This window comes from Peromyscus eremicus, chromosome 8a (assembly GCF_949786415.1).
Source record: "Peromyscus eremicus chromosome 8a, PerEre_H2_v1, whole genome shotgun sequence".
In the NCBI taxonomy this organism is placed as follows: domain Eukaryota; kingdom Metazoa; phylum Chordata; class Mammalia; order Rodentia; family Cricetidae; genus Peromyscus; species Peromyscus eremicus.
The window spans coordinates 4,878,466-4,905,591 of record NC_081423.1 but is presented as its reverse complement, the minus strand read 5'-3'; the positions used below and the strand labels follow the sequence as shown (position 1 = coordinate 4,905,591).

Here is a 27,126-nt window from a genome sequence, read left to right as displayed (position 1 = left end):
TCTCAGATCTGTCAGCATTCTCCAATTACCAGACTTTTAAAAATAAATAAATAAATAACCAGTATGGGAGAATTCCAAGGGCTGGTAGATTCTTCAATGTGTTGAGCATTTAACTACTTTTGATCCAGCTGTTCTAATGCTTGTAGCTTCTCTTTTGTCAAAGGCCATTGTCCAACCCAGACAGGTTTATTAGTTAGCCATTTTAAAGGTAAGGCTGTTGGTACTTCTGAATGTTCAATAGAAGTTGTGCTCTGTTTATGTACAGCCTGAACAGTTGGAGGCTGTTTTTTATAGCATGTTATGATATTATTCCTAGAAACATGCATTGGTCTGTATTCCCTTTCTGAGAGTGTAGGAATTTTAATCTGGGTATTCCACTATTGTAACAGATCTCAGCCCCAAAGATTCACTGCTATATTTGCCACATATAGCTTAAGCCTTCCTCTCTGTCCTTCTGGTCCTATGCATTCAACCCATCTTGAACTATTTTATTTGAGATTGGGTTCCAATCCCCAGAAATTGGACATGTACCTCTTGCAGAGGCTAATTCCAGATGCCATGAATTTGGTCTAATTATAGTCACATCTGCTCCTGTGTCTACCAGGCGCTCCAGAACACTGCCATTAATTTGAATTCAAAGCTTTGGTCTTTGTTCATTTATGGAAGTCTGCCAAAATATTCATTTTATTGTGTTCTTTGGAACTTTTGATTCATCTGTCAGAGCTGTTCTATCATCCAGTGCAGTATTGTTCTTTACATTAGACACTGGGTTATTTAATTGTCCTGGAGAGGAATTTCCTCTACAGTGGCTGGAAATGTTTGGACCATGTTCGATTTGGGGGCCTGCAAGAGGCCCCTTGAGGTGTTTCCCAGTGGCAAAGGGTTGTCTTGTGTATCTATTATTTATCTGCACTCATTGTTTCAATGTCAGTCTTTGCCGCATTTTCTATATAATCCAGAAGGTTGTGGTCTCCTATTTGGTTTATTTCTAGAACTATTACTTCTAGGAGTACCCCATGTACAGTTTTTACTTACATTTCCTGGTGTTCCACATTTAAAGCATTTGGTATCCTGGGGCCTTCTTTCACCTCTGGGAATTGCCTCTTCTATCCAAGCCTCATTACTATAGTTAAGAGACTCAACACCATCAGTATTCTGAATCTATTCTTCCAAAGAAGCTGATCTGACCTTTAATGGTATAAGTATTCTTTTGCATTCTGTATTAGCATTATTAAATGCCAAGGACTCAGTTAAAATTTGTCTTAATTTTTTATCTGACACAGCTTTCATTATAGCTGTGGTCAGCCTTTTTAAAAAAATCAGGGAAAGGTTCTTGTGGTCCCGGGAATATCTTTGTGTATATCTCAGTTGGTTTTCCTGGTTCTGGAATTTTTTCCCAAGCATTTAGAGCTGCTGTAAGGCATAGGGATATTGTATGCTCATACGTGGCTTGTACATTCCTATCAGTGAAATGTCCCTCACCAAGTATTTGATCTTGGGAGATTGCAAAAATTCTGAACTTACCCTGCTGTACCAGGTTCCTAGCCTCCTATCTCAGCTACCTTTTTCATTGCAAGTGCTGGCTATATTCTAGAACAGCTGAGATTAACTGATTCCAGTCACCTGGTATAATTCTATTTGAGGTAAACTACGTATTTAACATCTGTCTTACAAATGTTGAGTGTTTGTCATGCGTGACTATTTCCTTCATATGTTTAAAAAAATCTGTCATCGAAATAGGTTGTAATATATATTTCACATATGTCTCAGGGTGTCTATCATTTGCTGGCCCCTCATGGATAATGACAGGATAAGCCATTGTATGAGAGCCATCTGGAGATGTTATGACCTGTATGATCTTGCCCTTCTGCTTATTAGGTCCCTTGTCATCTTTACTGAGAGTTTCTTCCAGGGCTTGCAAACAAACACCTAGGGTCTGTCCCAGAGAGTAAACCTCCTCTCTTGCAAGTGATTCCAGATTTCTCATGTGATCATGCAACCTTTTATGTTCTAATGAAGCACATGATTCCAAAGACCTTATTTTATCAGTTAATGATAATTTTTCTTCCTTATAATGTGTCTGAATAGTGACAACTTCACCCTGGAGAGTTATTGTTCTATCCATTAAGTATTCATATTTATTTTCAATAAAATCAAATCTGGCTATACATTTATTATTATGGACTGAAGTTCTTGTAATAAGTTAGCAGATTCCAAACTAAGGAGCCTGTTATGTAAATCTTTATTACTACCTTGTAAATCCTGGTTAGCAGATTCCAGAGAAAGAATCTTTGTATGTAAGCCTTCATTGCTATCTTGTAAAGCCTGTATCAGTTCCAATAATGACTCATCTTTGTTATTATTATTAAACCAGTATATGAATGCTGTGTGAATTATTACAGTAAATGCCAAAATGGTACAGGCCAGATACACCTTAGGAAGGTTGTATATATGTAGAACAATGACATTCATCATACGGGCAAAAAAGTTTTTGAATTCTTGTGAAGTAATATTTTAGGCTATATTACAAGAAATATTCAAAATTTGTCAATCAGTTTCAAGGTGTAAAATTATCAAGTACTCTTACCTGAAATGAAACACTGGCTTGTTTGTATTACCATCCTTGTGATGGTTTTTTGGGTGTAGTAGCGTTTTTTTCGGCTAGCAGATGTCACTGGTGTTGCGCTAAAGCAGGTCCCTCTGAAGACTGGATAATGGCAGCTGCAGGCGAGAGCCAAGTGTCCCGAGTGTCCCATGTGCACGCGTGGAGGAGCAGCGGCAGCAGTGCGGCAGTGCAACCCAATTCTCCTTGGAACATCAGGGCCCAGCTTAGCTTTCATGGCCTCCTTGGCCCCTCAGCGCCATTCCCTCAGCCAAGAGGCCAGTGTGTGGGGTTGAGTGGCCTGAGCTCAGGGCAGGAGTGCTCCAGACAGTGAGGATAATGGCCAGCGACTGTGGCCCAGAGCCCCTCTCAGTGCCTGTGAGCAGCTGTGGGGGGCAGCACCCTCTGGGAGCCAACTGGGCGGCGGCAGCAGCAGCAGCGTCTATTTTAACTGGTCAGCCTCTGAGCCACTTCAGAGAGAGACAGTGAGATGGCGGAAGCCGTGGGCTCGGGCAGGAGCTGGTGCAGGTGTGTGTGGGGTCATTCACAGCAGCTCTCCCAGGTCTGAGGGCCAAGCTTGCTGCCAGACCAGACTCATCTCCCTTGCATCAGGAATGGAACCAGACTTTCTGGGCAAGCAGGTGCATGTGCCCACGAGCTGGGGAGGAGGAAGGAAGGGAAGGAGCAGTTCCTGGTGGTTATGGGCTAACTGGGTAAGCGCTTGGTCCCCAGGAGGGGTGGAAATTTTAAAAGAGATAGGGAAGAAAAGAGACAGGGAAGCATGGGAAGTGTGGAAACATGCCACAGCAGCCACAGAGGAGGCTGAGGGCAGAGGCCACCCAAGCATTTAGAGTTTGCTCCACATGAGTGCCAGATAATGCGGGGATTTAACAACTCCACATAGTTAAGAGGAGGTTTATTTTGGGGTAACTTAGAGCCAGTAAAGGGGTTGGTTACAGGATCCAGGAGAGGTGAGATGAAGTCCAGTGGGGTTCTCTGGAGAACTCTGACTCAATCTGCCATCTAGCATCCAGGATCATGAGGAACCAAGAGGGCTTGTATGTCTGGATCTCAGGTGTTAAGGGCTTCTCTCCTGGCCACGTCTCAGGGGCAGGTCCTAGGCAGGCATGGCAGTTACCAGCTGCCTCACTGGGGTGGTGCTTCAAGGTCAAAGCTGGGATAGCTACCCACTACAGCTTAGGGACAGGAAATTCTTGCCACATAGCACAGAGATCTAATACCCCATAAAAGTTCTGTACTTGTAGTGCAGACAAAAGTGCTTCTGCTGCCAATAAGTAGCAGCCAAACTTGCCAACCAGCTGACACTAAGCATGTTAAGACACTACTCAACAATTACTGGTGCCTCAGAATCCCCAGGAAGCAAGGAGACTCAGCCTGGACAGTAGGTGGCAGAGGGAAATGGCATATTGCAGCATCCTATATAGCTTAAGACTTGTGGTGATTTATAAAATTTATATTTTGCCACATACCTTTTTATAGATGAGGAAATTATTCCAGGACTCAAAGCCAACCACCTGGCTCCTGGGTTCACAGTGTTTATGCCATACCGTAACGCCTAGATGGATGGAACAAGATTTACATCATCTTTCATGCCATAGGGTACCATGTTACAGCCCAGTTACAGAAGCTGAATGCAAGTCTGGTATATTTTGGGGTCTCTAAAACAGTGTTCTCAATCTTTGGGTTGTGACCCTTTCACAAGGGGTTGCCTAAGACCGTTGATAAACCCAGACATTTACATTACAATTCATAATAGTAGCAAAATTAGTTATGGAACAGCAATGAAAATAATTTTATGGTTGGGGGTCACCACATCATGAACTTAAAGGGTCTGAGCATTTGGAAGCTTGAGAACCACTGCTCTAGAACAGAACTGATTGAATGTTGATGGCAAAGGGGATTTATTAGATTGTCTTAGATGATACAGACTAGGTAACCCAACAGCTGTGGAGAGGCTAGTGCAGCCTCCACCAGCTCTGCACAAGATACTTTGTTCTAGGGGTGCCTGGTGGTCCACTACTGTAATCTTCGCATCCGGGAGGCCGAGACAAGAGGGTTACATAAACTGAGTCTCAAGCTATGTTTTTCTTTGTTCTGTAGCATTGGTTTCAGCCCTGCTGAGTGAGGCAATCTCAAGATGGCACTACTCTGGGGGAGCTAACTGGGATGGTGGGTGGGTTGCCCACCCTTGGAATGTATTAATGCCCACCCTTGGAATGTATTAATGCCCACCCTTGGAATGTATTAAATCACACTGGAAGCCAGTCAGACACTTAACTGGGGCTTGGGCAACTTGCTTCATCTTTCTGTGCCTACTTTTCTTCTGTAAACCAAAGGCACTGCTACTATTTTTTTTGCCTAGCTTTCTTCCCTTTTGTCTTTTCTTGCCTTTTCCCCCTTTCTTCCCTCAAATTAACAGGTTCTCACAAATGAAACTTGGGGCCTGACTGATATGTGGTTGCTATAGTAAGTTCTAACTTAATGTTAGTTATCCTGGCATCCATTTTAAAGGTAGTTTGTAATTTCTCATGTGAGCAGCAGATTATAGTCACCCTTGAAGTTACTGCTCTCCACGTGCTCCTAGTGTCTCAGTAGGATCTATCTAGTTGTATGTGCTATATGTCTGCCTTCTCTGACCTCCCTTCATGTGGCATGACAAGATACAACTTGACTGCCCTACACCCTGCATGAACTGTGTACATGCTCACGGCAGTCACAATCTCAGAGTGTGGCCAAAGAGATTGAAATCCACCTGTCAGAACCCCTTGAGGGAACCTGGATGTGAGTGAGGGCTTTAGTCCCTCAGAACTTTCGTGTCCTCTCTACCTGCTGGCTGAGCACCCTGCTTTCTGGACTTCCCATCAATCCTGTGATCACCCCTCTTCTCTCATGGACCTGTGAATAATAAAATACTTCTGTTTCATGTGCCTTGTGCTGCCTCCTGGGCCACAGTTGAACCTAACTCATCCTAATCAGACCATGGCTCTCTTGGTAAGCAACTGGTTGTGGTACAGAGCCACAAGGTGTCTACCCACATAAACAAGCTTCCTATTAAAGGGACATCTGGACACTTAATTATCTTACAGTTGCTATTACCTTAGATCAACTTAAAAAGATTGATTTGGATGTTTAAATCTAGTCCATTGTCCTGTTGCTTTTTTGACCTGTTACCATGGTAAGACTATGTGATGGAAGAGGAGGCCAGGGTTCGAGTAACCCCCTTAAGAGCATGGCCCAACAATTTCCCTTCTTTCTACTAGGCCCTACCTTATCAAGATTCCACCATCTCCCAATAGTGCCCTCAACTGAGGACCAAGCCTTCAACACAGGGGCCTTTGGGGGCCATTCCAGATCCAGACTGCAGCGGATAGGAACCAAGCCAGCCACCAGGAGAAAGAAGTTTCCTGTGAGAGGTATACCATAAAGTTCCATGACTGTCTCCCCTGGGCCCTTCAGGCAAGGGCTGGAATTTATAGCCTTTCCAGGGAGACTTCCAGAGTGGATTAGAGGAGAGTGACAGTGGGATGCTGTACCAAGGAAAAGCAAGCCCTTACTAGTAGTAATGGTTAGCCGCAAAAGGGTGTGGGGACTAAGGATGAGAAATGCCTTGTTTCCTATTACTAGTTTACTGGCACAAGGAGGCCACAGGAGTTGGCCATCTGGCTAGAAAACACTTTTTACAAATCATAATACACGAACATTTTCCTAGTGGGAACTGTAGACAAAGCACTAGGAGTCTTTGAACACCCCCACTCCACACTCAATCTGTGGAGCTGGCACTGCTATTAGCAGTTTATTATTTCCTCCCAGAACCTCAAGGCATTTATTCCTATAGAATCCCACACCTCCAGCAGAGCATGGCCAATGCTGTCCCCAATGCTGGTCTCATTGCTGAGGTGAAGCAAGATTTTAATTCTAATGAACTCTTGTATCACCTCATAATTTTCATTGACATGTAATTACATATCTTTATGGAGTATAGTGTGATGATTTGATACATTTATGTAGTGTACATCAGTAAGTCAGGGTAGTTAGTTGGCATCTCCATCTCCTTAAACATTCATAAAAAATACAGTAAATTGTCACAAACCACAGTCATCCTATTGTACTATTCAACACTGGAACACATTGCTCCTGTCTATTTTCAAACTTCTTAATGCTGCTCTCCCTACTCTTCTTCACTTCTAGTGACCGCTATTCTCTCTGCTTCCATGGGGTCCAAATATTTGGTTGAAAACCTTTAGTATTTACTCCCTTGATTGGTTGGTTGGTTGGTTGGTTGGTTGGTTGGTTGGTTGATTAATTTATCTGCAGACATGCTCTCACAGTATGTATAACTGGCTGGTCTTGAACTCAAAGATCCACCTACCTCTGCCTTCCAAGTGCTGGGATTAAAGGCATCTGTCATTACACTCAGATCCTGAGACTAATCTTAATGTTGTGCTATTGAAAAAACAGGTATCATAAGTGCTGGGAGGAGGTTTGACTTCAGATTTTCCTAGTAATTGGGTGATTGATCAGTTGGTTGATTGTATTTAGTAGTATTGGTAATTGAATCTGTAGGGCCTTGTGCATTTGATACAAATACTCTTCCACTGATCTGTATTCTTGGCTCTTGGCTTTCATTCAACATACACCCTAGAATAAATGGCTTTGCCTTTTTAAATGTTTCCTCAACAATAATGAGAGTACTTCATTAGACCTCCAGAGTCTCTCAGTTCAGATCCCCCAAAGTTCCAAAGCACCTGTACCAGAAGTTTAGTGTTCTTGGGTCTTTGTAGTATCTGAGTTAGCTGATCTTGACTACTCTAATAGATTCTTTATGCATCATTCATGGTGGCTACTGACATGTGTAGAGACTTATTGGTAACATGTTATTGGATATTTTCTGTGGTCATTGTTCTTTATTTGCTTGCTTGCTTGCTTATTTTTCTCTTTCCCTTCCTTCTACTGGAATTCTGCTTGTCTGACAGTACTTTTTTCTTTTTCTTTTGTTTGTTTATTTTTAGTGACTTTCCTCAAACATCAAATTATATTTATTTTTGTTATAGAAATTACCAAACATTCAAAAGGAGAAAGATTAATATAATAAAATCCCTCATGTCTAACAGAAAACAATTGTGGCCTTAGGTTAGGAGAGAATGCATTCAAAAAGACTTTCTGTAACAGGGAGAGCCTGGATCAAAGCTGAGGGTCTTCTTTTACTTAAAAGAAAATTAATTTATTACTAGGAGGGGGGCACATGCATGCCAGGCCTTTTGGCATGTGAAGGTCAGAAGACAACTCTCTAGGAGTCAGTTTTCTTCCATTGTGGATTCCAGAGATTGAGCTCTGGTTGGCAGGCTTGCACTTTATCTGCTGAACCATCTTGTTAGCCCCAGTGGTCTCTTTTAGAAGGGGAATTAAATGATTGGGAGTAAAGATGAGTCTAGAAGGCAATTATGTTGAAAAACACCATTTAAAGAGCATTTCAGAGTAGAACCAGGAAACCTTAAGGTTCAGGAACAGCCTAAGCCACAGCCTGACAATGTAAATTGTTGAGCAGGGTTTGGGAATATAAATTTTTTAAGTTGTGAGATTTGGTGTAAAGTTTGGCAAGTCTAGAGACTTTGCAAAGGCCACAAACTTAACAATGAAGGATGTAGCTGCAACTGTTCCAAGAAAACCTTTTATCTCAGTATGAAATGTTTTATTGTTCATGAAGCCATTTTTATTAGAACTATAACTGCTGAGAATAAACTTGGCACCTAGAATCCTAGCAATCCATCAAGTATAGCCAAGTGCCAAGGTAACTTTATTGTGTCCATCAACTTCCTTTTCTTGTAACTTGTGGAGTCACCTCTGTCTTCTGTTTCTCTTCTTTAAAAGTCCCATACAACCCAAGCCTTTGGAGAGCACTTGATCATTCTGTTTACAATTTCCAAGACCCAAATAAATTTCCTTTTTTACTCTGGCTGCTTCTGAGTTTGAATAATCAATACCAGGCAAAGTTCACTATTGTGACATCCATCACTCACTTGAAAAATTTTAGAGACGCAGCTCACTTGGTAGAGTGCTTGCCTAGCATGCACAAGGCCCAGGGTTTGATCACCAGCACCACATAAAATAAGTGTGTAATCCGAGCACACTGGAGGTAGAGGCAGGAGGACCAGAAATTCAAGGCCAGCCTAATCTATTTTTCCACCCTCCCTTTTACCCCTCCCACAAATTTTGACTCATGTCAACCTTCTTCTAAATCCCTGGTGACTCCCTCAGTCCCCCATCAGCCACAAAAATCACTCTTTTATAGACCATCATTTTATTCATAATATTGTTTCCTACAGTCTAAGCTTTTTCTCTCTATTATATTTCCAAACAAGAAAAAGCTCTTACTGTGCCTTAACTGCAGTTCTCTTACCCCAGATACATAAGTGTCTAATCAAGAGTTTTGCACCCACAGTGTTTTAAAAATAAGGAAAAGCTAATTATAACTTAGTTACTGCTCTATTGCCCTGAAGAGACACCATGATCAAGACAATTCTTATTAAAGACAAACATTGAATTGGGGTCTTGCTTAGAGTTTCAGAGGGTTAGTCCATGATTATCATGACAGAAAGAAGACAGGCATGGTGCTGGGGCAGTAACTGAGAGCTTTACATCCTGACCCACAGGCAGAAGGGGGGAGGAGGGGGGAAGAGGAGAGAGGAGGAGAGGGAGAGAGAGAACTAGACCTGGCATGGGCTTTTGAAACCTCAAAGCCCACCCCCCAGTGACACACTTCCTCCAACAAAGGCCACACTTACTCCAGCAAGGCCACACCTCCTAACCATTCTCAAACAGTTCCACTTCTGGCAACTAAGCATTCACATATATGAGCCTATGAAGGGCATTTTTATTCAAACCACCACATTAATTTCCACATGTATATGAGAACATTAGTGACTGAGGCTGTGACTTCAGCTTTAGTCCCCTTGCACTAGCAGGCTCCAGTCAGAAAGAGTAGAGAAAGTTTATTCTCTCTTACAGTATGGTCTATAGTGTTGAAACAGAAGTATTGATTTCTCATTGGGGACCATTTGGAGTAACTAAACTCAGGATAAAATCATGGATCCTCTGCCTTCATTTTGTATGTTTGTCTCCTGTATATTGACTGAAGGCATAGAGAAAAGTCATTGATCTAAACCTGTAGTCGCTTTGAATTCCAGGAAAAAGAAAACCTTCAGGTACAGAACGTCCCCTAGAAGAGGAGGACCAGGCTGCTGCAGGGTACAGAAGTGAGATCTTTCAAGAACTAGACTGAGTCTCTCAAGCCATGACAACAGTAAAGGTTTCACCACCACCTTGCAGAGTCAGAACCAGGGCTGCATAACTGTGTATGTCCATGTCACAGCCTTGAAAAGACAACTTCAAAATAAAATATTCTACAGTGATTCTAGTACAATGAATGTCCTGTGTAGCTATGACTAGAAATGTATAGAGTTGTGTGTCTAAACCTAAATATTACAAAAAAGTTGAAGAGTTAAAGGCATGAGTTGGATATGTACAAAGTGATCACTATGTGCTCTTTGAATTAGTTAGTTGTTTGACAAAGTGACTGATGTAGTCCAGATTTGCCTTAACATGTAGTCAAGGATAACCTTGAACTCTTAATCCTTTTGCTTCAACCTCCCAGTGCTGGTATTACAGGTGTATGCTGCTATACCCAGCAAGTGTGTGTGTGTGTGTGTGTGTGTGTGTGTGTGTGTGTGTGGTGCTGGGGAGGAAACCCAGGGCCTCAACATGTTTTATCACTGGTATTGCAGGTGTATGCTGCTATACCCAACAAGTGTGTGTGTGTGTGTGTGTGTGTGTGTGTGTGTGTGTGTGGTGCTGGGGAGGAAACCCAGGGCCTCAACATGTTTTATCACTGGTATTGCAGGTGTATGCTGCTATACCCAGCAAGTGTGTGTGTGTGTGTGTGTGTGTGTGTGTGTGTGTGTGTGTATGTGTGTGTGTGTGGTGCTGGGGAGGAAACCCAGGGCCTCAACATGTTTTATCACTGAACTGCATCCCTACCTAGTGTTCTCCTTTCTTTTTTATTTATTTTCTTTCATGTGCATTAGTGTTTTGCCTGCCTGTATTTCTGTGTGAGGGTGTCAGGTCCCTGGAACTGGAGTTGCAGACAGGTGTGAGCTGCCATGTGGGTGCTGAGAATTGAACCTGGGTCCTCTGGAAGAACAGTCAGTGCTCTTAACTATTGAGCCATCTCTCCAGCCCCCCAGTGTTCTCTTTTCTATCCAAACTTTGCATCACACATAACTGAACATGTGAATTAACCAGTACAAATTTTGATGTTTCTGTGGTCTGTGTACCATTCTGATGGAACCCACTGTCAGGCAGCCCAGTAGTAACTATCTCAGATCTGGCTGCCAACTATTGGCATTGACTCATTGCATGTTTCATTGTGTAGCTGAGGTGCACTTGACATCAGGAATCAAGTCTGGACAGCTTGTGAGTGTGAAGTTCTGGAGGCCCATCAAGCCACATATCCCAATTCTCACTTCAGAAGTTGAAGCTAAATTCATATAGAAAGGACTTTTGTATATTGCAGTGCTGACTGTTGCTGACTTCATTGTGTGTTGAATGGATTTATGTTCCTGAAGTAGACATCCTTCTAGAATGGACATTTCGTGTTCCATAAAAGAATTGTTAATGACGCTAACCCTTCCCTCAGTCCAGTGGCATGCATGTGTTCCTAACTATATCATGAACATCCCCTTGGAGTAAAGTTAATTAGACATCCCAAACACTGTGCCATCCCAAGGACTAGATACTGGCCACCTAGTAGTATATCAGTAAACACAGATGCTCTAATATCTAGAAAACATTTTGTAGTCTTAGAAAACAAAATTAAATGGAGATTTGTACATTAAAATGTTATTGACAAATTATGTCATCCTCTAACCTGAAACAATGTATTCCTGGAAAGAGAATGAGGACACCTTGGGGGTCCTAACACATGCTGTCAGTCATAATTGTTTTTTTTTTTTTTCTTCAAGTACTGAATGCAATGGAATAGATGCTTTTTGGCTACTAAGATTTCTGCAAGACTAGCTAGCCATGGCTGTCTTAAGTCTTTGTCATCTGAAGTTTTGATCTTTGTTTTACAATTAAACTCATGAAAATTTGACTCTAATGACTATTTTTCAAACTAGCTCTTTAAATGTCTGTTCTCGTGGTGTTTTGTGTAAAACTACCCAGCTGTTGTCTGTCAACATTCTACAGAACTATACCTTCTAACAAATGTAATCTGAATAGGATTTAAAATTTTGTATTTTATATGTATGAATGTTTGCTTTAGTGTAAGTGCTCATGTATGCCTGGTGTCTGGGGAGGCCAGAAGGGTGACAGATCTCCTGGAATTTGAGTCATAGATGGCTGTTAGCCACCATGTGTGTGCTGGGAACTGAACTCAGGTTCTCTGCAAGAGCAGAAAAAACACTGACCTGCTGAGCAATTTCCCCAACCCTATGAACAGTATTTTAAAGATGCTAAGACATCACCTCCAGAACAAATAAAATGAAATTTGGGGATGGACCCGAGGGAAGCCAGGCCTATGGGCCATTCCTTTCATATCACTTGAATTCCTCCCTTCCCAAAAAACAGGTAGCACTGGCTCCTTGGCATCTGCTCCTCCTTCCATTCTGCTCCCCTTCCCACATATCCTACAATGTGGGAAAAGAAAAGACCAGCCAGAACAGATTTCATCCTGGTGACAGGGATAGTTAAGACCAAATTGCTAGACAGTTAACCAGAGTAACATCCAAGCCCAGGCTGCTATGGTCCCTCCACAGCCAGGTTCTATGTTGTTGTCTGTGGCCCATAGTACTACCAAAGGCCACATGGATGCCCTGGGTGCAACCTGTGACCATGTTGGTGTCTGAGGGCTGTGCTGCTACCAAGGGCCTTGCCAATCTGGGTGGCCTGTGCTGCCACATGGGGCCATGGTAACCTGGGCCTTGGGTTGGCCCACCCTAACATCTACCCCATCTGTGACCTGCTGGGGTGCATGAAGGGACTGGTCTTGTGGAACAATAACTGCAGGATTTCCACGACTTGGGACAACAGCAGGATGTCCATGAGGAGTTTTGGTGAGGGTCCAGTGATGGTGTGCCAGGGACCTTGAGCCAGATCAATGAACATTTTAAGGGTGGGGCCGATTGGACAAAAAGGTATACTGCGTGACACACTGCAGCTCCCGATACCACTAGGGTGAAGAGATGTTGGAAAGTTGGAGAATTGAGGTGGGTTTTTTATTGTTGTTTTGTTTTTAATTAATTTGAAGGGGCATGCTGCAGGGGTGAGGAGCAGATATGGAGGGACTGGGTGGTGAGTGGGATTGGAGTGCCTGATGTGTAATTCTAAAAGAATCAAAAAAGATTTTTTTTTTTAAGAAGAAAATCTCTAAGTTGGAGGAGAAAAGGAGGAGAGGTTATGGAACAAACTCCAGCATAGGGAGGGTTAGGCAGCTAAGAGACAGAACAGTGTGGCCATAGGGACAAGGAGGATGAAGCAGAAACTCCACCCAAGGGAGGAGTCCAATATCATAGCAGCCACGAAAGCATAGAGAAGTCACAGGCATTCCTAGGGGAAGGCAAGGAAACTCACAATGTACAGGCTTTGGAGGACACAAGGGAGATAGAGCAAGTAGCTCCAAGGGGAAGGGGCCCAAGGAAAGGATTGCAGACCCTGGAGTATATAGAGGATGCAGTGAGCTGCAAGAATATATCATAGAGATTCAGCTGTATATAATAAGCTATACCTTGACTGACCAAGGTGTCCTTCAAGAGGAAGCCTTTTATCAAGGAATATTTGCTGTTATTTAGCTTATTAATATATATCAGCTGTCTTCTGCTATGAAATTCTTGTGTGCCCATATACTACTAGGCCATATTGGCAAACAACTAAGTTTCTCAGACCTACTGCTGATCCACTAGGTAACTAACATCCCTGCAGGGCCTAGGAGACAGGTGGGCTGTAGATGCATAGTTTTGTTTCTTGTGTAAATGAAGCTCAGTCCTCCCTTCCCCAGACAGGGAAAAAGGCATTCCAGAGCAATTGACTCAGAACAAAGGAGGTTTTTGCATAACCAGGTGCAGTAAAGACTGGGGCAGAATTCCTGGGCAGAGCAGAACCACGTGGCCAGAGAGAAGAGAACAAGGAGAGTTTCTGTAGATGATAGACAGAGCCGTATGGCTGGAGAGAAGGGAGAAAGGCAGAGATTCTGCAGATGGTAAGGCAGATCTTTTGTAGAGTTTTCTCAGCGCCAGGAGTAAGGAGCCAGGAAAGAAAGACAGAGGATGAAGGGACAGGGGAGAGTACACAGAGGTATCTCCAAGCCATGCACTACACTGTATTTAGCTTTTGCTAGTACAGAAAAAAAAAGAAAAAAAAAAGGTTTCTGGGCTACATGCTGCTGGATGGAGGCATAGACCCACTGCTTCCCAGACTCAGTGGTGAGCATGGATCCCAGAGCTGGCGATAAATATACCTCCACCATATTTGGAAGCTGAGCGGGGCAGAGTCAACAGCCAAAGTTATCTCACAGCTTAACAGTTTAAAATCTCTCCTGGCCAGAGAAGGATTGTAGATTCACAATAAGACAGATTCAGATGGAATAAAACTCTAAACAGTTTACATCATGTGTAAAAAAGGTATGTAGACTTAAGAGAGAGAAGAGAAAGCATATAGATAGTCATAAAAATAAAGTCCTAAAAATAGAATAATATATAAAAATATAATAAGCCACATAAAGATGGAAATTACACAGAGAGTTTGGATTATGTTGTCTTTGGGATTTTTAACTGGAGAGAGACATTTGATTGTAAAAGTTGCTGAGTTAAACCAATATATATATTTTAAGGGTATCTTGATTTCAAAATTTGTGTCTAAGGATATGTTGCTTTGGAGAAGATTGTTTCCATAGAAGATGAGAACCTATGGATTGCTTCCAGCCTAATATGGTTTGATCAACCAAGACTCCCTGAAAGGTTGATACAGCCTCACAGAGTACTGCAGCCAAGATTTAACTGTAATTATTAATTTTCTCAGAATCCTCGTAAGATTGCCAGTGCCCCAACCAGCAGGAAGTAGTATGAGAAGCTATGCCCAAATTCCCAAAATAGTGTTTATAAATGTTTATTTTTATTTAAAGGGGGTTGATTATGAATGAAATCTCTTTCTAAAGAAGAAAAGGGATATAGATATTAGGATGAAAGGGTAGATTATTGAATCTACTTTTAAAGAGTATTAAATTTGTTTGAAATGTTTTATATTGCTATGGATTTTAGTTTACTGATTACAAATTTAATTTTGTTATACGGTATATATATTTCTACTCTTGTTTAAGGTATTATGTTTATGCAACTCATTTAAAATTGTAATGTATAATTAAGAAATACAGATTAATAATTAGTTATCTATGATATTCAAACTTATAGTCATGTTAGTTACGTTTTCTAGGTATACACAGATATATTTCAGTTAGGTAGGTAATCTTCAAACACTTCAAAGACCTACAGAATATGGCATTTAAAATATTTTAAGAACTTTGATTTTTCTGGACATTGAGACATGTCTGCTCCTGGCAACACTAATCTACTTCAGAGAAGATGATGGACATCAATGAAACTCCATATGGAGTTTGCTTTCTTTATGGCAAAAATTAGTCATTTGGGCAAAAAACTGCTCTTACCTGGACTGCTTGATAGTATGTTATATAAACTGGACATGCAGGACCCATGGGAAAATGACCACTGAACTTTGCCAAAACAGGGAGAGATGGCCCTTAAGTTTCCTGCTTCACAGGAGACTGCCAGACATTTTGCAGGACACAGGGAGAAGCCACTGATGAACTTTGCCAATAGGCGAGACAATCATTCAAATTTCCTGCTTCACTAAAAAGTTTACCAAAGCTGAAGATAGATGCCCCAACGTTACAGAGGAACTTTGGATGACTGACCAGGCAGCCAGATGTCTCTGTCATTTCTAGAATTATGGAACTTGCTTGCAATGCACTTCCTGTTAACTTAGGTAATATTATATCCTTCTTAGGTCTTTAATGTAGTTGAAGACTAGATAGTTATAATTTTCATTGGTTATGATAAAAGATAAATTAGATATGAAACTTTAGATTCAAATATAGGCTAGATGATAGAATATTTTCTTTAAAATTTTCAAATACACATAGACTAGATATTGTAACTGTAATTCTTGCTTGATAACTGTTCTATTATATGTAATTTTACTATGTTAAAATTAAAACCTTCCTTTTTGATTAGACAGAAAAGGGGAAGTGTTGTGGGATGTCTTTCTGTGTGCTGTGAATATTGTGGGGCGTTTACCCACCACCCCCACAGTTCCCCAGAGTTTTCTTGAGTGCGAGCAGCAGGAAATATTAGATAGAAGGATTTATTGCGGAGAATCTTGCAGAGATAAACAGATAGAAAATAAAGGATAGCCTCAATAGGGCCTGGAACCTATTCCAACAGGCCCCGACTGTCTCTGCCCCAGGGTTTTTATAGAGACACCAAGGGGTGGAGCAAAAGACTTCCTCCCTCAGCACAGCCAAGTGCAGACCATCCCAGACACCTGCACTCAGGCCCGTGGTCTAATCATCCTCTATGAGGACCTGCTGGGTAAAGCCACGAGGAACCCGAGAACGGGCTCCCACAGAATATGTGTTGCTCCCATTGGCTAATAAATAAAGCTGCATTAGACTATGGCAGGGCAGGATGGAGCCAGGCAGGAAAATCATCCAAGAGAGATAGAGGAGAAAAGAGAGTGGAGGCAGACGCCGCCAGCTGCTGCCAGGAGAAGCAAGATGTGAAAGTATCGGTAAGCTAGGAAGCCATGTGGCAATGCATAGATTAATAGAAATAGACTGAGTTAAGTTGTAAGAGCTAAATAGCAATAACCTGAGCCATTAGGCCATACAATTTGTAATAATATAATTCTCTGTGTGTAATTTGGGACCAAGCAGCTGAGGGACATGGGTGGGAGAGACTCATCCCGACCGTGGGGTACAGTAGGACCAGAGAAACTTCCGGCTACACACAGAGACACACACATAAACACAGACACACATTACGCACACACACATGCACAGAGACACACACAGACACACACAGACACACACACACATATACACAGACACACATTACACACACACACAGCTCAGGCAACCTAAGCTATACTGTCACCCATCTGTTGAATTTTCAGAGAGATATCTAGGGAGACATTCATTTAGGGGATTATGGGACATCTATGGCCAGATGCTGCACCAGGTACTGATGTGGGGAACCCTCAGCAGGCTCTGCCCTCCCAGAGCCCGCCATGTACTGGGACAGCAGAACTAGGACAAGTAGAAAGTGCACGTAAGACGCCCTGTACAGAGTTGTGGTCTGTGAGGACAGTGAGCAGGCAGGCAGGAACTTTTAACTGGAGTTGGAGACCAGGGTGGCCAGGAATTCATTATCCTCCTGCCTCTACCTCCCCTGTACTTGGATTACAGGTGTGCAGCACCCTGTCCTTTCTGCTCGATATTTTAATTGAAAACAGAAAACGTGCCTCTCCCAGATCAAGGTCAGAGACACAAAACTCACACGGGGCATAGATGGCTTATTCACGGGTCTCATACACACAGCCCAGCCTCCAACTCCTTGTTTTCCTGATATGCAGCCGTATCACACTGTTTTTGTGTGGTGCTATGATTGGACCTATGGCTTCCTGCTCTAACCCTTCAGCCACACTCTTATTTCATATTTATCCATGTACAGAGTAGACTTAACCTCCCCACTTTTGTCCCCAGCCTGAGAACAATTCTGGCAAATGACCACCAGGTGGCAGCAGCATCTTTCTCATTTCTGCAATCTGTGACATCTGTGACATCCGAGAGCCGCCCCCCACCCCTCCCCGCCAACCAGGACAGTCACTCTGGGATGACGACATGAGCCCACCTGTTGGGAAAGAACAATCTTGGCAGTGGTGGACAACGGAACAGTACTTCAGGAAGCTTTTTTTTTTTTTTTTTAAAGGATGTGCTAGAACCTCAGCACTGATAGCAAGCAGGACTGTAGACCAAGATGGCCTCTGCTTTTGTCCCTAACATAGGCAATGATGCCCCTCATCCCACAGTGGGAACTCCACAATCTGCATGATTGGTAGAGGGAAGGGTGGGGGAGGGTTCAGGAGATAAGGGCACTTGTTGGGTTAACTATCTTTGAGAGGAAAAAAAAGTTTCTCTTCTTTACATTTTTACCAGTTATCAATTTCTCTTCTTTACATCTTTAAAACTCCCCTCTCCCCCAAGAGTAACTCTACCTGTCATTATGGAACTGGGTCAATGACCAGTCTGGCTTTCCCCAGGTGGATAGAGTACTCAGGCATAGCAGTCAGGGTACCCCTCCAACGGGCATAGCTAACGGACCCCAAAAGTGCACTGGTAGTTCTATTTGTAAAATAACCAGGTGTAAAGAAGAAAGGAAGGTCTGGACTGGAGCCTGGACAGAGGTGTGGGGGATACGTGGGGAGAAGCTTATAAGCTTATATTCTATTTTTTATAGATAGATAGATAGATAGATAGATAGATAGATAGATAGATAGATATTAATATATTATATTGTATATATTCTATCAGTCTTGTCCCTTTAAAGGGATGTGAAGGGGAAGTTTATATTCTATCAGTTCCCATTTTTTTTGTTTTGTTTCTTGTTGTTTTAAAGATTTATTTATGTATATGGTGTTCTATCTACATGTACCCCTGCACACCAGAAGAGGGCATCAGATCCCACTATAGATGGTTGTGAATTACCATGTGGGTGCTGGAACTTGAACTCAGGACCTCTGGAAGAGCTGCCAATGTTCTTAACTGCTGAGCCATCTCTCCCACCCCAGTCCCCATATCCTTCACAGGGATATGAGGAGGAAGTTTCCATTCTATCAGTTCTGTCCCTCTAAAACCCTGACTGATCCAGTTTTGAATGAGTGCCAGTAGCACATAAAGAGAAACAGAAGCAAATTGATGCTTACAGCAGCCGACAGAACCTGGCTAAGGAAGCCTTTTAAAACTACGATGAGCTGGGCCGTGGTGGCACAGGCCTTTAATCCCAGCACCTGGGAGGCAGAGGCAAGTGGATCTCTGTGAGTTCGAGGCCAGGCTGGTCTACAGAGTGAGTTCCAGGACAGCCAGGGCTGTTTCACAGAGAAACCCTGTCTTGAAAAACAAAAACCAACCAAACAAAAAATAAGCCAACAACAAAACCGATGATGAGGAGTTAAAGAGCTCAGAAAGGGGCGGTGTCAGCCTGTTCTGCCCACAAAGCTGTAACTGAAAAGTAAAAACAAAGCAAGGTGGGGCGTGCTGGAGAAATGGTTCCGTGTTCAGAGTCACTGTGGCTCTTGCAGAGTTCAGCTCCTAGTACCCAGGTCAGGCAGCTGGACAGAATACCCCTCTGTCCTTTGTGGTAAACTCGAACACACAGACACACAGACACACAGACACACACACAATAATAATAATAATAATAATAATAATAATAATAATAATAATCTTTAAAAACAAAGCCAGGGCTTGGTGGAGCAGGAAGAGAAGTAGATGGCAAGCGCAGAGGAACACATCTGGAGAAGAGAAAGAATACTCCAGCCCGTTAGAGAACATCTGCGGTGATGGGTTGTGCACCCCAATAGATTGTGTACCCTAATAGTGTGCCCTAATAAAGTTTATCTGGGGTCAGAACAGAACAGCCACTGGATTAGACGTAGAGGCCAGACAGTGGTGGCACACACACCTTTAATCCTGTCACTGGGAGGCAGAGATCTGTCTGGATCTCTGAGTTCAAGGCCACACTGGGAACAGAGCCAGGCTTGGTAGCACATACCTTTAATCCCAGCACTTGAGATCTCATGTCTTTGCTTGGGAAGGACACACGCTTTTAATCCTAGGAAATAATATGGCAGGAAGGTATATAAGGTGTGAGGAACAGGAACTCACGCTCTTGAGGCTGAGGATTTCAGTCAGAGGATTTGTGGAGTTGGTAAGGTAATAGTTGGTGGCTGTGGCTTTTCTGTTTCTGTGATCTTTCAGTATTCACCCCAATATCTGGCTCTGGGTTTTTTTTATTAATAAGACCTTTTACTTGTGTTATAACATCAGGACTAGAGATGCAGGGCAGAAGGAGTGGGCAGAAGGAGTAGGCATGACGAGCCAGCATAGCGCCCCCTGGTGGCAGCTGTGTAGCACCTGGTGATCTGTCCTTTGGGCTCCAGTTGGGATTGTACTTTCCAAGATCTCCTTGGGCTGCTGCAAATTCACAGGGGCTCTCTAAATCTACATTTCAAAGTGTCAGCTTGCTTTGATAGCTGGCTAGTGTTGGACGCATATGGGCTGGGAAAGATCTTATGTTCCCTCTAGAATCTAGGAAATACATCATGTGAAACAATGTGCTAAAATTAAAAAGAAAAAAAGGAAAACCAAAACCTACCTGGGAAGTCTGGTATCTCTTGGGAAGTTGCCTGTGTCGTCTGATATAAACTACAGTGCAGCCCAGGACAGTTGGAGTCTCTCCTGCTGTCCATCCCATGATCCCATCAGGCATCCCGCATAGTGAAAACCACACAGAAAGGAGACAGAAGAGGACCGGGGTGTGTGTGTGTGTGTGTGTGTGTGTGTGACTGTATGCCTGTGGTGCAGGAAGTTCTAGTGTGTGGTGAGCCCCTAGGAGCTCAGTGGTATCAGGAAGTTTTATGGGTGCCACCATTTTGGTTAATGTCATGTGGTCCATTAAACAAGATGGCAGTGAAGTCACATGATCGTCACCATCTTGATGATATCACTAATCAAGGTGGTGGCCAAGTGACAGGGCCAGCTCCACCTTGATCAGGTTACCCTGCCAAGATGGTAACAAAGCAACATGGTTACTTTTCCCTTATGGTGAGCTCAGCTCCATGATCAAATGAGCCCCTCCCCCAGCAGGGCATAAGTCCCCGTGGATGTAGGAGACAGCAGGTGAGGTCTAGGCGTGCGGGCCAGGAAAAAGCAAAGCAAAGAAACGGAGGAAGGAGAAAAAGTGACTCTGATGCCATTTTGTTCCACCCAAGAATGATGTGGGCTGAGACCAGATGGATCTGTGAAGACTGAATGGGGTGGGGAGCCTCTGGGCCAGCCAGAGGAGTTGCCTGCTCCCCCCCCCATTTGGGGAGTCTGTTTCTTCAGAGATCCCCCCCTCAAATTACTTCTCATTCCGGCTTCATGAAAGCTAAGCTGTCAGAGGTTCAATTCTCGTAAGGGAGGTTTTCACACTCTGATAGCCAAACAGAGTCAACCTCCTGCAACAGAAGTTTCTTGTACTCTGATTCCAAACGCTTTATCCGCTCCCTTATTGGGTGAGTGGGTGGGGGTCTCTGTTAGGTGCTTCTCAATCAGAAACCTCTCAAGACACTGGCAGAGCTACGCCTCAGGACGCTGCTGTATACATATACATCTCATTGACTCTCTTATTCTACCTCCAGGGTGACTGGACCAGCCAAGAACTTTGCCCTTCTTTGTGCCCCTACCTTGGTCTCCTGCACAAGAATTACCTGGTTGCCTCAGCGTTTTCTTGGCCCTCCCTGAGTTGCTGAGAAACTTCTGTCTTGGGATCTTTAGTGATCCAAAAGAATGTCATTCATCCAAGATCCCGAGGGTCACTGCAACAAGGGTTAGGTGTGCCTCCCCCAAGGGAGGAGATCTGAACATCCCCTAGTGTATTTGAAATCCCAGAGAGCCTCAAAATCGTTGGAAAAGATAATGTTGGTGTCAAGCAAAGGAACACACGAACGAAGCAAAAGTAATTCAGCAAGGTGATTTGTTCTGGCAAGAAGTGCAAGCCACAGCCAACAGCAGCAGACCGAGTCAAAATGGCCTCTGTCTTTATCACTGGTATAGGTGGTGACTTCATGTCATAGGTGTGAGCTCAGCGTCACAATCTGACAGGTGGCTAACTGTCACAAAGGAGAAGGACATATGAGCCCTCATTGGGTTAAATGCCTTTGATTAAAAAAAAAAAAAAAGCAAACAGAATGTCTCTCATATCACAGAAAAAAAATGAGAAGATTCTCATTTCCCAGAGAAAAATCAAGCAAGACAAATCCAGGTGCAGCAGTGCACACATGTAATCTCAGCACTTGGGGAGAAGAGTTCGAGGTCAGCCTCGGCTGCATAGAGTTGGATCCTGATCTAATTGAGACCCTGTCTCAAAAACAAACAAACAAAAACCCAAACAACACAAATCAAACCAAACCAATGAGACAGGAGCGGAATGTGTCAGAACACGAGTTGTCCGGGGGTCCAGGACACAGCCCATAGAGCCTCAGAGCATGTTACAGAAGGTTCAGGACCTGACAGATTCAAGGCAGGGGTTGAGATGGAGACGGGGTGGAGGCAGCCACTACTGACTCATCAGCGCTGCTGGTCACCCCCCATCACCTCCCGAGAGGATTTAAATGCCGGGCCTGAGTTATGTGCTATCAGATGCTGTCACCTGTTAGGTGGCCTTTGGGAAGGACATCCAATAAAGCAAGGAGGGTTTAGCAGCCCAGAATGAAGTAAATACCACATTGGAGGATTGGTATGCGTTTTTAAAATTTCTAAACTATGAAATGAACTTCATGTTTATAAAAGTATTTTTGGCTCCACAATATTAAATCAAGGCATTATATTTATTTACTTTCTTTTTTTTCTATGAGTATGTGTGCTGAGATAGAGCCTCATGTAGCCCAGGCTGGCTTCTAATCCAACACACAGCCGTGGATGACCATGAACTTTTTTTTTTTTTTTTTTTACAAAAATTTGCTACATTTATTTGTGTGTGTGATGGTACATGGTAAGTGTTTCTGAGAAGATCAGAGGATAACTTGACGTCAGTTCTCTCCTTCCACCATGTGGTTCCAGGAATTGAACTCACATGGCCAGGCTTGGCAGCTGGCACCTTTACCTGCTGAAACATCTCACCAGTCCAACCTTGAACTTCTGATCCTCCTGCTTCTACCTCGAAAATGTTAGTGCACCACCATACCACCATTTAAGTCATCATATTTTTATTTTATTTCCTGCTGTCATGTCACATAATACACATATTTTATATATATATATATATATTATATATATATAATATATATATATATGGTTTCTGCATATGAGAAAAAGCTATTTACCCTTCTTTCCCACATTTCTCTCTTATTCCCTCCTCCTCTATGCCCCTTCCTTCTGTGACATCCCCCTTCTAGTCTGTGTCATTTATTTGTGTGTATGTGTACAAATACACCTCAGGGCACGGTCTGTTGTCCTCAGAGAGGAAAAGAAGAGACATGACTGAGAAGCAGGTGCATTTCAGTGCTTTGGGTCCTAACTACCCCCTTAATCTGAGCCAACCAGCTCATCTGCAGAGCTTTGAGTCCTGAGAAGTAGTCAGGACTGTAATCCACAACATCCTTCAGGAAGGCTTGGTAAGGCAGCAGACTCCAGGGTCCCAGCCCCAAGGCTACCATAACAACAAGCCTGGGGGTTGGTCCAGAAGGAGTGTCCCCAGAACTTATCTTCAGGCAGCAAATCTCAAAGAGCCCTCTAAGCACAGACAGGGCAGGAGGACCCGCCCAGGAAAGGCACTGCTGGAGTCCCTGCCTTACTGCTTCCCTGTCTGGCCTGCTGCCTCCCAATGTCTGTGACCACACAGGCTGGCTGGCTGACTGGTGTGTGGAAGCGGAGTCCCTCTATAGGGATTCTAGTGTGACTACATCAACTTATGACCAGGCATGGCTGCAGCCTGCGGGCCAGGCCTCTCTGAGGTGTGGAGGCTCCTGGGAGCTGTCTGCAGTTCTGGAGACGGTTGCAGATCCTGCTGGAAGGTCTTCTTCATTCAGCCCTCTCATTTATCCCAGAGGCAGGGCCTTGGTCCCAGCACCTGCCCACCCACCCACCCACCCACCCACCCGCCCCACACTCCCGTTCTGCCTCATCTGTCGGTGGTGAGGACAACTGCAGCCTCCAGGAAGCCTGTTAGATCCAATCCTACTGTTCATGCTTTCCCATGACTAACATGAGATCTACATCAATAGATGTATGGGTAAAGAAATGTGGTCCAATGCAGCGGAGACGGCTCAGCAGTTAACACTTGTTCTTACAAAGGACCTGAGTTCGGTTTCCAGAACCCATGTCAGGCAGCTCACAGCCCTCTAACTCCAGGTCCAAGAGATCTAACACCTTCTTCTGGCCTTTGCAAGGACTAACACACACATGTAAACACACTACACACACACACACACACACACACACACAGTTAAATTAAAATTTAAAAAGTGAGATCGTTGATTGCTGTTTCCTGGTCCATATCAAACCTCATTGCAGAGGCCATCTAGGACAACTGTGCCCCAGCTCCTCAAAGGGGACATTTAGCAATGTCTGAAGACGGTTTTGCTGTGACACAGTGGCGTGGGAGAGTATCCTGTGGTCATCCTGGAAGCCACAGATGCTGGAGAAGTATGACAGACAGTGCTAGCACAGCGCACACCATGGAATTCTCCACCTCAATATCATGCTGGACCAAGAACTCGGCCCATAGGGACAGCATGAAGCACCTGCTAGGAAAACTTGCCCAAGAAAAATGCATAGACCACTTTCACAGCGTGTCCATTCAAAATAACTTCAAAGACATTTGCACCCAACCAGAGCCTCCCCTGGAATGTGTCTGACAGGATAAACAAGCCAAACACTCAGACCCAAAGAACAGATGCACAGCCTACCCTGCTGGATCCGGTGGCCAGGAGACCAAGGGTGGAGGTCAGACTCAGAGCCAAATGCACGGACACTCGTGTCCCTTGAAGAAAATCATGTTGTGTGTGTCTATGAACCAAGCACACGTGCATCCAGAGCACTTTTTAAATTTTTTTTTTTTTTTTTTTTTTTTTTTTTTTTTTGGTTTTTCGAGACAGGGTTTCTCTGTGTAGCTTTGCACCTTTCCTGGAACTCACTTGGTAGCCCAGGCTGGCCTCGAACTCACAGAGATCCACCTGGCTCTGCCTCCCGAGTGCTGGGATTAAAGGCGTGCGCCACCACCGCCCGGCCTAAATTTAATTTTTTATAGGTACGGATTATTTGTTTGGCCTGTATGTATGTCTGAGCACCAATTGTGCACCTGATGCTCTTGCAGACCAGAAGAGGGCGTTGGATCCCCTGGAACTGGAGCTACAGACAGTTTTGAGCACTATGTGAATGCTGGGAACTATACTCAGTTCTCTGCAAGAGCAGTATGCACTCTTTTTTTTTTTTTTTTTTTTTTTTTTTAATGTATACAGTGTTCTGCCTGCAGGCCAGAAGAGAGCACCAGATCTCATTACAGATGATTGTGAGCCACCATGTGGTTGCCGGGAATTGAACTCAGGACCTCTGGAAGAGCAGCCAGTGCTCTTAACCTCTGAGCCATCTCTCCAGCCCCGCAGTATGCACTTTCAACCAACTTTAAAAAATTAATTAAAAAATAAAGGAATGGCTGGGCGGTGGTGGCGCACACCTTTAATCCCAGCACTGGGGAGGCAGAGCCAGGTGAATCTCTGTGAGTTTGAGGCCAGCCTGGTCTACAGAGTTAGTTCCAGGACAGCCAGAGCTACACAGAGAAACCCTGTCTTGAAAAACCAAAACCAACCAACCAAAGAAACAAACAAAGGAGTGGAGAGCAATCAAGGAAAGACACCTTGCCATCCACCTGTGGACGGACACACACACACACACACACACACACACACACACACACACGTGCAGGTACACCCAACCACACTAACAAGTACATACTCCACACAGCACACAAACACACACCCCAACATTTTTATTGCAGAGTGACTGAATCCAGGACGTGTGGATATGGAACCTACAGGTAAGCAGGGCCACTGTTGGTAAATTAGCAGTTGGTTTCTAACCACAAACTATAAATGTATCTCAGTGCTCTACAGGGGAGAAAAGGATTAAACTCCTGGCTAATAATGAATACATTGAGACGAAGAGAAACCAGCACAGGTTTTGTTCCGTCGGCCCTTACGTTGAGGAGTAACTCCCACAATTCCATCAGCAGGTTTTCTCAGTGGGGGTGGGGATGGGGTGGTCTTTGCTGCTGCGGCACCATTCGGGAGGGTGGTGGCCATCGCTGGCCTCTTCCACCAAAACGTGTTAGGTTTGTGTCCATATTTTCTTTCTTCTTTCTCAACAAAACAAAACAAACAAACAAGACAAAAATACGAACACCCCTCAGCTTGGACTGTGGCTCCATCTCAGCAGACAAAGTGCTCGCCTTGCTTGCTAACACAGGATCTGAGTTTAATTCCAGGAACCCATCTTTAAAAAAAAAAAAAAGGCAGGGGAAGAAAGGAAGGACACATGGGGCCATTTGCTCCAAGATCACTAAGATTTTTGTTTTTGGGAAAGGATCTCATGTGATCATTGACAGTTTTTAGAGACTGCTCCATCATCCACATCCACCAAGCACCAAGATCCATGTGCAGACAAGTGTGAGCAGCACTTACGCCAACACTGTGTTGGAAGTGGATAGAGTTTATCCTGTGATGAGCCATCAACCAGTGGTTGCTTGCCATAAAATCTATACATTCCCCCCCACACACACTCATGTGCACTCCCAGTACTGAGGCCTAAACCAGTGCCCTGTGCACAAGGCAAGCCTTTTCTCTGAGCTACGCCTCCAACCTTCTACTGACTTTTTCTTTAACAGAGGGTCTCACCAAGTTTCCCAGGCAGATCTTGAACTTGATAAGACCTCCTGAATACTGGGACAGCAGGCCTGTACAACCAGGCAGGGCTGTACAACCAGCAGGCCTGTACAACCAGGCAGGGCTCACAGCACCATGTTGGTGGGACCTCCCACAACTCGCCGCCACTATAGGCACTTCCTTCATAGGGAATGCGGCTTTGGGGAATTTGGTTGTACAGTTCTTCTTGTACTATTATGGGTTGTAGAAAACAGAGCAAGACCACCCCGAAGGAATATTAGACAGCATCTTACTGCCGGAAGCCACACCTGTCCCCAAACAAGATTCAACATCAAGCTCTCATAGCATTTCTGTCACCTCTGCTTTTGGTAGACAAAATTCTGCCTTGCTAGGTGGTAAGTGACAACCCCCGCTACGATGGGTTTTCCGGTAGAGCTCCTAGGAGAAAGGTGTGTGTGTGTGTGCGTGTGTGCGTGTGCGTGTGCGTGTGTGTGTGTGTGTGTGTGTGTGTGTGTGTGTGTGTTTAGTGAGTCTACATTTGGGTATAGTGGGTCTACATTTGGGCTGTCCACATCTAGCTTGAGTTCACAGGTAACATTCTAGAATGCCAGCCTGTTTGCTTGGGTATACGCAGGCCCATAGCCCTTGGCAGAGGGTAGAAAGGAGCAGGAGGCATCTTGCTTTCTTCTGCATGCAGGACTGTGAACACACAACACAAAGAACAACACACAAACATGATC

At 43.9% G+C, this 27,126-nt stretch overlaps 1 protein-coding gene across 4 annotated transcripts in view; it reads left to right on the top strand.

Moving 5' to 3' along the window:
• Atf7ip2 (activating transcription factor 7 interacting protein 2) overlaps window positions 1–10,032 on the top strand; it is a 71,663-nt gene extending 61,631 nt beyond the window's left edge. For 2 of the 4 annotated variants that reach the window (XM_059270017.1, XM_059270016.1), the window contains one exon: window positions 9,808–10,032. In XM_059270017.1, coding sequence (XP_059126000.1) covers window positions 9,808–9,902 — 95 coding nt within the window. In that variant the 3' untranslated portion in view covers window positions 9,903–10,032. Of the gene's footprint in view, window positions 1–5,883; window positions 6,038–9,807 lie in introns of those variants that run through there. The other 2 variants (XM_059270014.1, XM_059270015.1) reach the window with 2 other exon arrangements.
• Window positions 10,033–27,126: the final 17,094 nt, after the last annotated feature.